The sequence below is a fragment of the Passer montanus genome, unplaced genomic scaffold (assembly GCF_014805655.1).
Source record: "Passer montanus isolate IOZ18808 unplaced genomic scaffold, ASM1480565v1 scaffold22, whole genome shotgun sequence".
NCBI lineage: Eukaryota > Metazoa > Chordata > Aves > Passeriformes > Passeridae > Passer > Passer montanus.
In genome coordinates, this window is record NW_024366815.1 from 6,683,292 (window position 1) to 6,698,935 (window position 15,644).

The 15,644-nt window shown below is 43.1% G+C and overlaps 2 protein-coding genes across 2 annotated transcripts; both read right to left on the minus strand.

Annotated features, from left to right (window-relative positions):
• Positions 1-3,260: 3,260 nt before the first annotated feature.
• LOC120502330 (molybdopterin synthase catalytic subunit) lies at positions 3,261-13,978 on the minus strand. The gene is made up of 8 exons (XM_039709635.1): positions 13,900-13,978; positions 13,434-13,555; positions 10,789-10,935; positions 10,618-10,689; positions 9,578-9,713; positions 8,589-8,742; positions 7,090-7,213; positions 3,261-5,951 (listed from the first exon to the last, which is right to left on the minus strand). The coding sequence occupies exons 5-8, from the start codon at positions 9,696-9,698 to the stop codon at positions 5,883-5,885; spliced, it is 468 nt and encodes a 155-aa protein (XP_039565569.1). The 5' UTR covers positions 9,699-9,713; positions 10,618-10,689; positions 10,789-10,935; positions 13,434-13,555; positions 13,900-13,978; the 3' UTR covers positions 3,261-5,882.
• Positions 7,106-14,040, minus strand: MOCS2 (molybdenum cofactor synthesis 2). The gene is made up of 7 exons (XM_039709637.1): positions 13,900-14,040; positions 13,434-13,555; positions 10,789-10,935; positions 10,618-10,689; positions 9,578-9,713; positions 8,589-8,742; positions 7,106-7,213 (listed from the first exon to the last, which is right to left on the minus strand). Exons 1-3 carry the CDS (start codon positions 13,909-13,911, stop codon positions 10,809-10,811), a joined length of 261 nt encoding a protein of 86 aa, XP_039565571.1. The 5' UTR covers positions 13,912-14,040; the 3' UTR covers positions 7,106-7,213; positions 8,589-8,742; positions 9,578-9,713; positions 10,618-10,689; positions 10,789-10,808.
• Between the last annotated feature and the right edge of the window lie 1,604 nt (positions 14,041-15,644).

Below are 15,644 nucleotides of genomic sequence, written 5' to 3' on the forward strand. Positions count from 1 at the left end.
CAAAGTATTTGGAAAGCTCTAGCTGAGCAGATGTTGTTAAAATATTACCATGGCCAGGCCTTCCTATAAACATGGGCTTATCATCACTGCTATCTAAAATTACAACCCATTCTGCCAGTCTCTGCACTTTATCTATTTACAGAATTGGTCAGCAGTAACATGTCATGACTCTGGCTCTGGCTACACCCCACCATATGTTGGAAAAGCTGAATTCAACTTTTCAGCAGGAACAGTGTGATAAAAGATGAGTGGGAGGAACTTGGCTATTAATAGAAAGATGAGAGGAAGACAGTATTTTCAGAAACTACCACCTGAAAACTACACACTTTCACAGAGCTTTTAATTTCCACTTTCAATTCCTCCCTACTTTTAACAGTGGTACATAAACATTCAGGTAGGCTACCAATTTCAACACTTCCATCATACAGTATCACATGAACCTAATCTTAAGGCACAAAGTTCTGTCTTTCAGCAAGTCTAAGTGTTTTGCAGAATTACAGGCCAGATTCCATATATACTGACTTATGTATGTGCTGGTTTTGACTGGGGCAGAGGTACATTTCTTGACAGTAGCTGGTATGGGGCTGTGTTTTGGATTTGTGCTAGAAATTGTTGATAACTCAGGGATGTTTTATCTGTCACTAAGCAATGCTCACAGGTTCAAGGCCTCTTCTGCTCTTCACCCCATCTCTCCAGCAAAGAGGCTGGGGTTGCATAGGAAAGTGGGAAAGGGACAGAGATGTGACAACTGCCCACAACTGACAACAGGCATTCGGAGTGTTTGGTGTTTGTCTTCCCAAGCCACTGTCATATGCAATGGAGCTGTGCTTTCCTGGGGTTGACTCAACCTGCCTGCCAATGGGAAGTGGTGAATACATTCCTTTATTTGCTCTGCTTGCATGACCAGTTTTTTACTTTCCCTATTAAACTGTCTTCCATCTCAACCCACGAGACTTCCCACTTTTACTCTTTCTATTCTCTCCCCTATTCCACGAGTGGCAGAGTGAGTGAATGGCTGGGTGGGGCTGAGGTGCTGACTGGGGTTAAAGCAATCCAAAACCAAACTACAAGAAAAGCTTGCAAATTAAAGACTAAAAAAATGAAGGTATGAAAATGCATCTCAAAATCTATAGGTAATTACCTCAGTTTTTTATTGCCTGTGAAAGTAGATGAAGTGTACATTTTCACAGCTTCAGAAAAGTTGAGTCCTACATTTTAAGTGAACACTTCTGTTCTCAGTTAATCAGTCAATTATTTGTATGCAATCAAAGGTTTTAGTATGCTAGCAGTTTTTAAAATGTACTTGCCTCTTAAAATAGTCAAAATGGAACTTTCATAAAAAGAACTGCTATAAAGATACATCATGATGCTAATTTTTGGTAAGTTGATATGATCAGATGTATGGTGTGCTTGTTTTTCAAAAAACTGGTGTACGGTTCTTGAAACTGGTAATTTATAGTCACCAATGTATTCTGCATTCCTTTCAATCACCTCCACAGGACACTTAATTGTACTTAATGGCACTTAATGCTCAAGACTATTTTTCACAGGATTTTAAAAGGGAAAGGGCAGCACTGTCTGCCTTAACATATAATTTGTTAATAATTAGATTTAGCAGTTCTTTCTTTTTAATGCTTCTGAAGCAACAACTGAATGTGCTACTCTATAAAACTACAACTTACTTGGAACAGCTGTGCATAAAGTGAGCAGAGAGAAAGGCCAAAAATCTAGTTCAAAGTTGAGCAATCTGAAGGCTACATTCCTGAGTGCAGCAGTGCCACTTTCACTAGCGAAGCCAAAGTGAGGGCCTGTATTTCCCAGCACAGCCAGCACCTGAGCGGGCCAGGAGCCGCTCCTCCCGCTCAGCCATCTCTCGGCTGCCATCTCCTGGGTAGGCCCCTTATGAAACAACCCCCTTCCTCCCCCGTCCCACTATTCCATGACAATCCATCAGTTGCTGTTTTCATCATATGCATCAGGCTGAGCTTCTCTTGAGAACAGAGCACAATGCTCAAAATCAGGAAAGGAAACTCTTAAAATCAATCAGTGCTGGTAAATGTATGTTTGACCAGACAAAGGGGTGGATCAGTGTATTCAAATGTTGCCAGCCAAGAATAAGGCATCTTTTCAGAAAGACAAATTATCTCTCTGAATACATGCACTTCCACAGACAGCCCTCATCTGGCAGATCTCTGCAGGAATCATATGGTGACCCTCTGGGTCTGTAGCATTTGTGTCTGGGAACATCGCCCTATGTACCAAAGCCACCAACTCAACACAGCTGATCTCATGGAGAGGTGGGATTTGCCTTCACTACAGGAAGAGAAATATCTGGACTCATTCCAGAAAGCTGGGTCTTCCTTGTAGGTAGACAGATCTGCAGCTATCATCCCACTCAATGGACCTCACCATAACACAGAGTAGCTGTCATCCAGCACTGTAGTTCTGCACGTGTGGACAGCGAGAAGCACAACTACATCTTTTCCTAACATACAGTGAGACACTGCTGGGATTCTTCCCCTGACCTGGCAATTTGGAAATGCTTCTGGGTCACTTCAGACACAGCTTAAGCATTTATCTTAGAACACAGTAATCTGCCCTCTTATGACAATACTGCCCTAGCAGAGAGGGTAGTCCTACAGAGGGAGACAGAATACTGAGCTGAGAGCATGGACTTAAATTTCAGTGAGATACATTTTACCTCTAATTAGCACACCATCCCTCCCAGAAACATTTCCATTTCGCTTTTACATGCCAGCTGAAGAACCCAAAGTTACACAAGACTGATATATCATTGTTCCAGAACAAAGCAGTACTTGCCTCATGCACAGCTAGGGACAGAAAATGACATTTCATTGTCTTTACCATGGCAGCATACACACATTGTAACACTCAACTGTGACTCAGTACAACATCTCTTCCATTCATTGTTCCTGGTCACTGTGGGGAAGTACACAATTATTCTCTCTTCTTTTCTGCACCCTATTTCCCAGCTGTATTGCTGATGGGGAAGGTGCACTTAAGGTCACCCTGGAAAAATCTTCCAGGAGACTGCAGTGCTAGAAAGGCACTAACGAGACACTACTGCAACTCAGGAATTGCCCTGATCATGGGGTCCCAAGTAGGATTTAACAATGGTAACTAAGATATACCACTGATTTTCTGTATCAGAGCACAACACTAGTATGGAACCACTGCATAAGTTTTACTTATGGAATCACTGCATAAGTTTTACTTCACTCATAAAATATCCACTGAAAAACAAGCTAAACATTTATTTTTGTGAAATTAATACACAATTAGTTGCATGGTAACAGCAAACATAAACATGGAAAAATGAACACCAAACATTAAAAAAGTTCATGTATTTCTCTCTTCTAAAGCGAAAAATAATCCTTTCACAAAGCAAGTGATTGTGGTCAGTATTCTGTACAATTCCCAGGAAAAATGACATTCAAACAGCAGAGGGCTTCTCTCCAACCTCCAAAAAAAGGAAAACTCAGTCTTGTACTTGACCAGCTCTGCCTAGATAATAGGGCCCAATGGTTTGTAGAGGTGTAAACACACAAGGAGCAGCTGCTGTCCTGCAGATGAAGGACTGACTTCCACTGAGGAAAATACATCAATAATTTAATAAGCACAGTTTAATGATGTTTCTGCCTGAAGCTGTATGTTTCCTTACAATTTACTTAAATCAGATATAGTAACTAAGTATTAAAGTTTATTAAAATCCCTGGGGGGAAATTTTTTTTTCCTCATTTTACTTTGTGTAGCTAGAAGTTGTTAGTAGATTTTTGCAGACATGATAAAATAGAACATACAGCTGAGGCTTCACTAGTGTGTGATGCAATGATTACAGAATCAAAGACTGGTTTGGGTTGGAAAGGACCTTACAGATCATCTAGTTGCAACCATCCTGATATAGGCTGGGACACCTTCCACTAGACCAGGTTGCTCAGAGTCCCATCCAGCCTGACCTTGAATATTTTCAGGGATGAAGCATCCACAGCTTATCTGGGCAACCTGTGCCAGTGCCTCACCACCCTCATAGTAAAGAATTTCTTCCTATCATCTGATCTAAACCTACCCTCATTTCAGCTTAAAGCCGTTCTCCCTTGTCCTATCGCTACATGTTGTTGTGAAAATTCCCCCTCCAAATTTATTGTAAGCCCCATTTAGATACTAAAAGGTGATGTAAGGTTTCCCTGGAGCCTTCTGCAAGCTGAAAAACCCCAGCTCTCAGCCTGTCTTCATAGGAGAGGTGTTCTAGTCCTCTGATGAACTTAGTGGTCCTCTCTGGATTCATTCCAATAAAACTTCTTGCACTGGGGGGCTCCAGAACCAGATGCAGTGCTCCAGTGGGGTCTCTTGAGGGCACAGCAGAGGAGCAGAATCAAACCCTTTGACCTGCTGGCCCTCCTGCTTTTGATGCAGCCCAGGACAGAACCAGATTTCTGGGCTGCAAGTGCACATTGCCAGCTCATACTGAGCTTTTTGTTCACAAATACCCTCAAGTGTTTCTCCCCAGTGCTAGTCTTGATCCATTCTCCCTCCACCTTGTACTTGTGATTGGGATTGCCCTGACTCAGTAGTATGACCTTGCACCTGGATTATAAATAACTATATATGATGTAGGAACATATATATGAGCAACTGAGCAAATGATTTTGCATTACCTTATTTTCCTTCACTTGTATCTGCCTTGTCTACACTGATAATGATGACTAGATAACACTGCCTCCCAGCATTAGCAGAAATGCCATATACAATGGGGCTTTGAACTCTTATCATCTAAATACTACCATGGCACAGTAGAATAAAAAATAAAATTACCTTGCTCAGACAGGTAGCCCAGTATTTCCAGTGAAACCCAGGCATATTACGTCAGTTCATTTAACTAGTTTTCAAAACAGTAACAAGAGAAAAACTGTAATAAGGTTAAATCTTAAATGTGAATATAAATGCATATATGAATTGCAGTAAGTTCAATAAACTCCCTTTTCTTTGAAAAACTATTCCATCTGATAACTTTTAATCCCCACACATATGAAATCAAATTACTGAATTTAATTACACTATAGTTGTGTATTTGTAATAATAGCTAGATTGGGCTTTTCTTCCTGCAGCACCACACAACTACACAACCAAAAAGTCACCTTCAAAATTTTGTCTAGACATCATTAAGTATTTACAGATTGGTATGTTATTGCTAAGGCAATACTTTTTGCTGGTAGAGTACTAGCTTTAACTTTGAATCAATCTCTATCCATATTTTTTTAATGCAATGGACTCGTAATCATCAGCTGCACAGTAAAAATCTCTCTGTGAGACAGAGCTACTGGAACAAAAGCACTACTAAAAAGTTAGTAACTCTGGGGTATAGTTTGTATTTTCTTCTCAGTCTGCACTAAAATAGTTCATCTACATCAAGTAGCTTTCATGTTACAAGAATGTCAAAATAGCATAAAGCTTGTAAACTAAGTCTGCAGTCATATAAAATTAAACCTTTCTTAACTTTAAGACTGAAAATAATTTAATTGTCCTGTGGTGACCTCCCATCAGACAGAGAACACAGACTACCAAGGTAAAAGCATTAGAACAGTATTTATCACAGAGTAGTCTAAACCTTGCAACAAAAAATTTTAGGGAAGATCATTTTAAAAACTGACTCTGTGTTAAAATGCACAAAAAGGCAATTCCAAAGGAGGGTCAAGACACCTAAAACACCTAATTAATCCTCACTCATTTCACTCAGTCCAAACTAAATTACTGAAATTGAAACATCTGTTAGAACCATTTAGAAACATAGAGATTCTCTGTAAAAAGGCAAAGGTAAATATGCACATTAGGAAGAGTAACACTTTACTTTCAAAAGAGTACAATTATTTTTCTGAATTTGCCCAAAAGCATTCCTTGTTTTCTTTCCAAGAATATTCATCCTCATAAATCTCCTGCAATATAAACAAAGAATGGGAAATGTTGTGAGTCTGCTACATACAGCTACAAACCAGGCCAAACAACTCAATAGCCATCCCACTATTATTTACTGATTACACCAGGACTGCACAGCACTTGGCTGCCAAGAAGAGAGGGCAGCACCCTTAAAACATATGGACTGGGCTGAACCCCAGGCTGATCCCCACTGAATTTAGAAGGGCCTACCTAAGCTGAAGTGAATTCAACTTCTAGATCAGAGAGATCTAGAAGAAATTATGTAATGGCTGTAGAGTACTCAGCATTCATGCTGCTACATTAACCTACTGTAATTAACCTACCTACCATCATTTTCAGACAAGAATTTAGATATAACAAAATGTCAATATTAAAATAAAAATTACATTGATATACTAAATAGACTACTAATAGATCTTAAGGACAGACTGGATTGCCCAGCTTCAGTCCAGTCCTAAGCAGCAAATTCCGAGTCCCTGATTATTTTTTCTGAGAGAACTTCCATCTCCTCAAGGAGGTATCAGCAAAGTGAAGTAATGTGGGGAATATCACTATAAACCACATGCCAAGTTCTGCCAGGGAGAGGAGGCAGAGATAATGCTCATTATTTACATGCAACACTGAGGTTATACAGTGAGGCTCTAGATCTGGGCTGGTTTCTCCACACACAGTTGTGTGTCTATACTAGCTTTGGGACTTCTGCTCACCCCTCCACTGTGTGCTGTTCCTTAGTGCTTTGTGCTTTCTCATGGCCACAGTGTTGAGGGGCAAAGAGACAGGCAAGAAAAGCTCCTTTTACTTCCAAACTGCAATGGTGTCCACAGCAAAGCTGACTCAAATTCTTCCACAAGCCTGTGCAGAACTGAGTTTTACTACTCAAAAGAGGACAGCTCAGGCCTCCTTCGCTTTAGCCCTAGGATGGCTTCAAAATAAAGAGGAGCTAGATGGTACAGGTACAGGAGAACCTTCCAGATGCTCTACCTGCCACATATGCACCTGGCTGCAATAGAGGAAACTCACTGGTGCTAGATACTGACAACCCATTAGGAGCAGCTGCTACTGGCCGGAATGCTACTAAGGTAGCCGAGATGTCTAAGACTAGCACAGGCCTAAATTTGATTTTGTCCCCAAACGTACCTTTTTCCATATTGGGACACATGCTTTTAAGGTATTGATGCAGTACATTACAGCTTCAAGGGATTCTGCTCTGTGCGGAGAGGAGACTGCAATAATTACACTTGCTTCAGTTATTGGAACCACACTAGGGAGAGAAGAGGAACAACAGCAGCTTTAGCTAACACTTAACATCAAGAGCACCCAAAAGTTGTAGCCATGTCACGTCAGTATTCTGGCCACATGCTCTCCTGACTCATTCATACTGAGCAAGTGTCAAACCACATCCAAAAGATTATACACTTTTTAAAAGAAAGAAAACCACAATCAAAATCAGTACCAGATGTTAGAATTCCACACTTTAGAATAAAAAAACCCACCAGACATAGGCTTTTTTCTTCCATTCTTTCTTTTTTTTAAAATCAAGCCTATGGAATTAAGAGGGGGAAATTTTTAACTTGTAACAATGCATAGGAAACTCACTGGAAGCTGGCTTAATAATGAACAATAACAAGTTAGAACAGCCAGTTCTTACCTAAAAACCTAAGAAATCATCTCAGTTTGCACAAGAATTTGTGAAAGAATAAATTAATTGCCTCACACTATGCAGATTTTGCAATGAAACCAAATTTTTGATGAATTCCAATTTTAGAATCTCAAGTTTACGACTTGGTGTGCTGTGTTAAACTTAACAGAAGCACAAGGTTCTGTGTTTCAGTTGTAGCATTCCTAAAAATCTCCCAATCCTCCCTCTATAGTAAGACTCCTTCAGCACAGTGCATAGGAAGAAATCTCAGCCTAAATGCTCTGAGCTGCCCCCATGACAGCCACCCTCTCTGTTGACTGTAGAGGAAATCTAGGGAAACTACCCCTCAGGCCTTTTATCTTACTTACCCTTTCCAATCACATCCCAAATTCCTTCAGGATTTCTGCAAATCCCACTAGTTTCAGCAAGAAATCTTCCCTGAACTGGGAAGGCCCAAGAGTATGTCAGACACTAGTATTCCACGTTTTGAATCAAAAGGAAAATGCTCATCCAAGACTCAAGGTTCTCCCACAAGCATGGCTGGCAATTACTATGCCCCACAGCCTAAGCTTCCAGACTTTCTGTAGCATAAATACACTAAAATCTGACAATAAGAACATTCTGCAGCCGCTCAACAGAAGAGAGAAGGAAAAAATTAAAGTGCTGCCAACTTCACACCTTAAAAAAAATAAAGAGCAAAATAAACCAACAGCCTCCCCTTCCCTGAAATATCTCCCCACTTTCAAAACATCACACCAGCATCAAAGATCCTGCCAAGCTGAGTGTGGATTCCAGTAAACCTACGAATAAACACATTTTTGAAAACAAAATTTTTGAAACTTAGCTCAGAGCAAGAGCTTGATCCTGCAGCCAGCTTTGCTGTACTATGGTTTCTAAACACTCCTGCAGATTCTGCAACTACATAAGCACAGCCATGCAGCAGACAAGGATTGATACTCCAGTTGCAGAAGAATGGGATCTGGACACACATACATACCCAAGTCTATGGTGCACTGCAATATGTTTGACTGAAGGCCATTTCTGTCTAACATCTCTGCAGATTTTCTTTATTTCCGTCTCTGCCATTGAAGTATAGGCTTCATATTCTAAGTGAATCACTTTTTTTCCTTCAAAATTATTTCTTGTAGTACCTAAACAAAAATAATTTAACAACTAAAAGCACTGAGTAAATGCATATTGTATCTTTAGAATACACATTACACACTGTATTAATACAGAGTACAAACCCAGGATCTCTTGCTATGGTAAGGTCAGCACTGTGCAAACATAAACAACCTCCCGTAATCATGGCTGCATAATGAGATTATTTGAACAAGATAAATCTTTACTATAAAAGGGAGAATTCAGTTTACCCCTTACACAGATCTGCAGCCCACAATGCCCAAGGCTGTGACATCTTCTGTGGTAACTGGTACACAAGGTTATAATGGCATTTGCCCATGTAATTTTAAATTCCCAGTATTTAGGAGCCTAGTAGCACTAAGATTTAAGCACAAAGCAGTTCCATATGTGTGCCATGTACATTAAGCACACTACAGAGCTACCAGCCTGACCTTCACCAGCCCACTGGTAGAATAGTACTAAGACCTGAGTTACAGAACCTCACATATAGGCGTAGACATGTGGTTGTCGTAGCCACAATATTCCATTTCCCACCCTGAACAAGTTGCATCCCAGGGGACAGGGGAACAACTCCCAGGCAGCTCTCTACTCCAGAGCTACTGTTCTGTTCAGTCCTACAATAGCCACACCAGCCAGAAAGCCCCACACCACTTTAGCCACGTACCTATTTAAGAGCTGCCATAGTCTTGCTCTAGTAATTCAGAACCCGTTTTCTAAACATAAGGGGCTCAGACCAGGAACTGATTTATGTGATAACCCCAAGTCTGGGATGTGGACATGCTAAGTTACATTTATTAGACTAGTAACATACCCAGTGACTTAGCTCATAGATATTAAACTCACCAATGAAGAGAGACACTGCCCCACAGTATGGTGAAACAACCAGCTCTGACACTTCATCTACAGAGAGTTTTTCAGACTTGAGCTTGATAAAATCTTTTGGCACATCTTCGCTTTCTTCCATATCACAATAGAAAAACTGAAACCAAACAGACTGTGTTATTGTTCCTGGAGATACCAGCATCAGCCAACTGCTTTTTATCCAATGCTCGTGCCCCAATTTATGCACCACACAGGCACTATCTATTTGCCCAAGAAACTAGTCTACACATGAAATTCACTTCTCAGCAGCCTCACTGAGAGAATATTAACTGTAAATAACAAGCAATGACTTGGTTTTATTGCATTCATATTTCTTTCTGATAGGAAAGTCTGCTACAGTGGGATGCAACTGTAATTAGCCCAAGGCCCTGGTTTAACAGTACATTCAACCAGCACAGACCACTGTGTAGTACTGGTAAATCCATGGTGATAATATCAGTCCCTCTGACTTATCAAATCAAACAGTTTAAAATAGAGATTTCTGACAAATATGGATTACAGTTCTAACCCTAAAGTTGAGTATGCTCTCCAGGACATTCGGGACCTCATACTATCAGTCTGTTACAGACACACAGAACTTATCTGAGTAGAAGCCAGTCATCAGATCACTTAAGAATAAGAAGCAACATGATCAGCAGCAATGGAACAAGCCACAGCAAACAGATGGACTGGCACTTGAAAACATGCAAAGAAATGAACCTATTCTAAGGACACCTTTTCAACAGCAACAAACTAACAAAATTTCTAAGCAGCAGTCAATTATTTTTACTTTATTATCTGTTCTGTCAAAAAGTGGCAGGAAATTTTTCATTACTATCTTGTTTAAGCAAGCAAAGTTTCCACTGGTAGGAAGAAACAACCAGGAAAGAGTAACAAGACCTAAAACCCAGATTTAAAGCAATGCCTGACCTCTCTGGCAAGTGTCTTCCATTTATTGCATACATGTTAATCATTTACTGGTGCACTGGCTTACACTTTCTGCTCAGCACAACTGCACTCACCAGACGGAAACACAGGTTGGGTTTTCTCAAGAGTACTGGGGTGGAGGGAGAATTGCAATCACATTTTCAGACCTAAACAAGAAAAGGTTCTTGTCAAATCACAACAAATTCATGAGATGTTTTAGCACAGGATTACACTCCACAGGAAACTAGGCAGTAAGTGATACCTACCTAACAGAACGTGGGCAGGTTCAGCCTCCACTAATTGGTGGGATGATGGCAACCTCGTCTCCAGGCTGCAGGACCAGGAGCTGATCTCCAAGAAGCACGTACTCCTGACGAACAGCAAATACCACTTGATCCCGGAGGACAGCAAGCCTGAGGGAGATTGGCAACAGCACAAATAGGTTTCCAAACAATGTTTGCATTTAACCATGAGATTTCATTAAACAGCAAAGTGGTGCACAGTATAGGGTAGCTGAGGTAAAAACCACTGAGACTTACACAACTTCACTTCCAAGTCACTGTCAAAAATATAACAAACACCCACCTCCCAGTCTTGGATTTTCTTGTAATGGCTAAGAAGAAATTAGATCAGTATAATTTTCAGAAATCAGGAATTGGATTTGTCATAGGCCTATGTCAGAACAGACCAATCAATACCAGACCCACTCCAGAAGGTTAAAATAGAAAAGCTGGTAACTCAAGAGGCAGCAACTATCCAATGTGGGATTAGAAGGAAATACTGTCTTGATGCAGTCTGGCAGGACTGTAGCAATTTTCTTACACACCAAGAAGCATTGTGGTATGCTGCTCATGAGATGTCATGAAGATTCAGTAGTCAGAGAGTTGCTCTCATTGTGTGTGGTGCTCAGACTCTGTGAGACTTGGGGTCTTTTGTACTTATGGGTCTGAAATCTGCTATTGATAAGGAGTGGCCACAGACCTAAGAGAGCAAATGTAATGTGTCTTCTGGCAGATCTACAAATTTTTAATGTGAGATACTGCTGTGAGAGTCCATAGCTCTGGATATCATGAGGCAGGGAATAATTTCTATGACTAAGTACAATTACATAGCAAGCATGAGGGCCATAGCAGTAAGACAGAAGAAAAAAAGTATTGCATTTTACTTCACATGGCACAGGCATGATAACAGTTCTTGTTTGAGACTACAAAATCTGGCACAGCCAATTCAGCTATATTGCCTAGAATCAAGTAAGCAGACCAAAAGAGTACAAGTAAAAATCACCTTGTTTCCTACCAGCCAGACAGACAAAAGTAGTCAAGGCACAGGCTGAGCAAAACACAGTAGCACTGATTCAGAGAACAGAGTGAAGGGAGGGATTGTATGAAAGTAAAGCAAGCCACTAAAGAACTATGCACTACCATGAAACTGAAGTGCCCATTAGAAGGACAGGCTCTAATTAAAGTCCATTGCAAGCTAATTAGTTGGGGAAAATGTGTGGAACAGAAAAGCACTGTCAAGTAGACTCAAGCTGCAATTTGAATATCCATTAGCAATGTGAATAGAAGTCTGTGGTCAATGCCCTACAATTATATTGAGTTTTTCCAGAAAATTCTACTGCCCCAAGTCATCATTCATAAAAGGACAAAGTTGACAAATTGCAGCAAAATGACCAAGGGTGCTGCTGCTGCTTCTGACATAGACGAAAAGGCTGCAAAGTAAAATATACGCGTTCCCTACTGCCTCTAGCACCCAAACACACTTTATTTCAATATTCTGTGAGGAAAAGGTCCCTGGTCCAGTGTTTTGTGAACAGTTTCTCACTTGGAAACAGACACCAATGTTAAATAGTTCATTGTTTTTCACAGTGTTTGAGAGCATTGTGTTAAAGAAAGGTTGTGCCTAAAGGAAAAGTTGGACACCGAAGTCCAAAGTTACGGAAATTCCAGAGCAGTGAGCACTAAATCCTGAGGACGACAACCTCTTTTATACCTTACTTTTTTTTTACTCCCTTCTATCCCTCAAAAATGGTGTGGCATCTTTGTCCATCAGACTCATTCTTGAAGGACTGAGCACCTTCCCTCAGTTTTGAACAGAGGGGACATTTCTGTTGACACCCCCAAGAGCACCAATGCTGCTGAGACCCTTACAGCATACACCGTACTTTCTCAGGACCAGACTCCTTATGAAATGCAAGCAACAGTGGTGTGGGTCTTTTTCAGAGCTGACCATATTTGCTGTGCCAGGGCTGAGTGGCTGGAAGCCTGTGAGGGCTTCAGTTCCCTTCCTAACGTGCCTTGCAGAGTGTGCATGGGCTCAGACCAATGGCTTACAGTACAGTTAATCACAGAATCAATTATGTTTGAACAGCACTCTGTGACCATGGCACAAAGTCCAACCTTTCCTTAAAAACCTTCAAGGACAATGACTCCACCACCTCCCTGGGCAGCCCATTCCAATGTCTTTGCATCCTTTCAATGAAGAACTTCTTCCTAATGTCTAACGTAAGCAATTGGAAACACCCACATATTATCATTTGTTTCTCAATTATTGCCCTGGCTGTGCTTGATCCCTCCTTCCAACATCTCACCTTCTCCACATACTAATAAAATGGTAGTTTTCAGGTTGCCACAGCCCTCGTGGACAATGGGCCACATGTATTCTCAGGCCCAGTTTTGGGTACATCTGCACCTGGGCTTTCCTTGTGCATACATAAAGCTACAACACTTCCAGCTGTGCAAAACACAAAGCATTTAGTGCGGGTTACCAAAAGAAGGTGACACCACTGTTTTTATGCTGTTGAAGTACTGCTGTGTGTTCCACCCCAATGCAAAACACCGAATTTGTATTACAAAAATAATTTTTTTAATCCGCGTTTCTTCGTGCACGCCAAGGGTAACTTGCTGTATACCTGGGGTGGACCTTGACGATCTCCTCCCAGAGCTGCAGAGAGGTGATCTCCCGTGGCACCGAGAGGGTCTCGCAGCGCAGCCCCGCCAGCTCTGCGCTCCTGGCGAAATACAGCACCGAGACCTGCCCGGGGAACAAACAGCGCTCAGGGCCGGGGCCTGCCCAGGAAACCGCTCCCAAAATACCACCACACAACCGGAACCACAGCGCCAAGAAAAGCTTTCCCAGGCTTGTCTCGAAGCCGATCGGCTCAGCCGCGTCTCTCCTGCCCCGGCTGTCAGGACAGCGGGGACAGGCGGAGAGGGCGGGGGGCGGTGAGTGAGCGCCGATCCGCGACCCGCGCCCGCCGCCCAGGCCGCTCCCGCTGCCTATCGGGGCCTGGGGCAGCGGGAGCCCCGCAGCCCTGCCCGACGCCGGCCGAGCCTCCGGCCGGACCGGCCCCGGGGTCGCCGGCTGGTGGCACCTACCTGGCAGCGCATGGAGCCGCCGTCCCGGGGCGAGCTGCCCTCCACCGCGGGCCCACGGCGGCGCCTGCGCCCGCGAGAGAGGCGCCGGGCCCGGACCGCCCCCTGCGGCCTGGCCGGGAGCGCCGCGGGCCCGCTCCCGCCGTCGGGCCGGGTGCCGCCGGTTCCTTTCCCGCACGGGTGGTGGCGAAGGCGGGAGATGCCTCGGCTTTGCCCCAAAACTCAGGGTGCAGTGTTGGGGACGGCACTTTACGAGCCGGATTTTCAGGGGGGCTCGCAGCTCTGCGCGCATCGGGATTGCAATGTTCGCAAACATTGCTCGTCCTCAGCCTTACGTGTTAAACATGTACAACGTGCACAGTACAGGTATAGTTGGCGTGTAAAAGCCACGGATCCGTTTCAATGCTGCCCCGGGCTTTCGGGGTTGGGGCCTGCTGTCACCTCTGCCTGCGGAAGCTGAGGGCAGCAGGGCGGGAGAGCGCTGGCTCTCGCCGGGGCGGGGGAGTGTAGAAAGTGCTGCCGAGGGACCCCCAGCAGCTGTTCCCCACGGCATACTGTGCGCCAGAAGGACTCCTTGTGGGTGGCCAGGGCTGTTTCTGTAGTGTTTGTCTGGTGGCACTCGTAACCTCACAGCACAAACGGAGGAGCTCCTCCAGGCAGACAAACCAGGGGCAAGTCCACAGCCATTAACAGTGTGCAGAAAGTCATGCTGCCAAAGCCCAGGATCCACAGAGAGACAGAGGAGTCCTGCAAAAATCAACTTTAATTAAAACTAAGCAGATACCACTGGGGCATACCCATCTAGAATCTCTCCAGTGTTTAGCAGACACAGCCTCCATTTATTCTAAACACTCTCCTACTTTCCCCATTGGGTGAGGTACTAGGAAGATACAACCTTTCAGAGATCCGCATATTACATATCTCCCCTCCAATATGTACCCCCACACCCATTCTTCCAGAACCTGATTGGTTCTTTCAGGATATCTAGTCGTTTGTAAAGGTGTGCACACCCATTTCTCCTACCATCAGTTCCACAGAATTTACGGTCAGTAATTGTGATTTGGGCTGGTGGTCATTGAATTGTTAAGGTCAGAAAAGACCTCTAAGATAATTGAGTCCAACTGTTGCCCTGGCACCTCTGTGTTCACCACTAGACCATATCCCTGGATGCCATATCCACAGTTTTTTTTGTTACCCCAGCACCTCTGTGTTCACCACTAGACCATATCCTTGGATGCCATATCCACAGTTTTTTTGAACCCTTCCAGGGTCAGTGATTCTACCATATTCCCAAGCATCCTGTTCCAAGCCTGATCACCTTTTCAGTGAAGTAATTGTTCCTCATATACAAACTAAACCTGCCCCGGTGGACCTTGAAGCTGTCTGCTATTGTTCTGTTGCTTGTTATTTGGGAGAAGAGACTGACCCCCACTTGGCCACAGCTTCCTTTCAGGCAGCTGTAGAGAGTGACAAGGTCACCCCTGAGCCTCCTTTTCTCCAGGATAAACACCCCCAGCTCCCTCAGCTGCTCCTCACAGGGCTTGTGCTCCACACCCATCACCAGCTTTGTTGCTCTTCTCAGGACAAGAACATCAGAACATCAATCCTTGCTGCATGCAACACTGTCTGATAGAAAGAAAAAAAAAAAAAGAAAGGAAAAAAAAGAAAAAAAAAAACACCAAACAAAATAACCCCAAAACCCAAAAAACTATGACCAACAAAAAAACCTAAGAACCTCAAAGAACTAA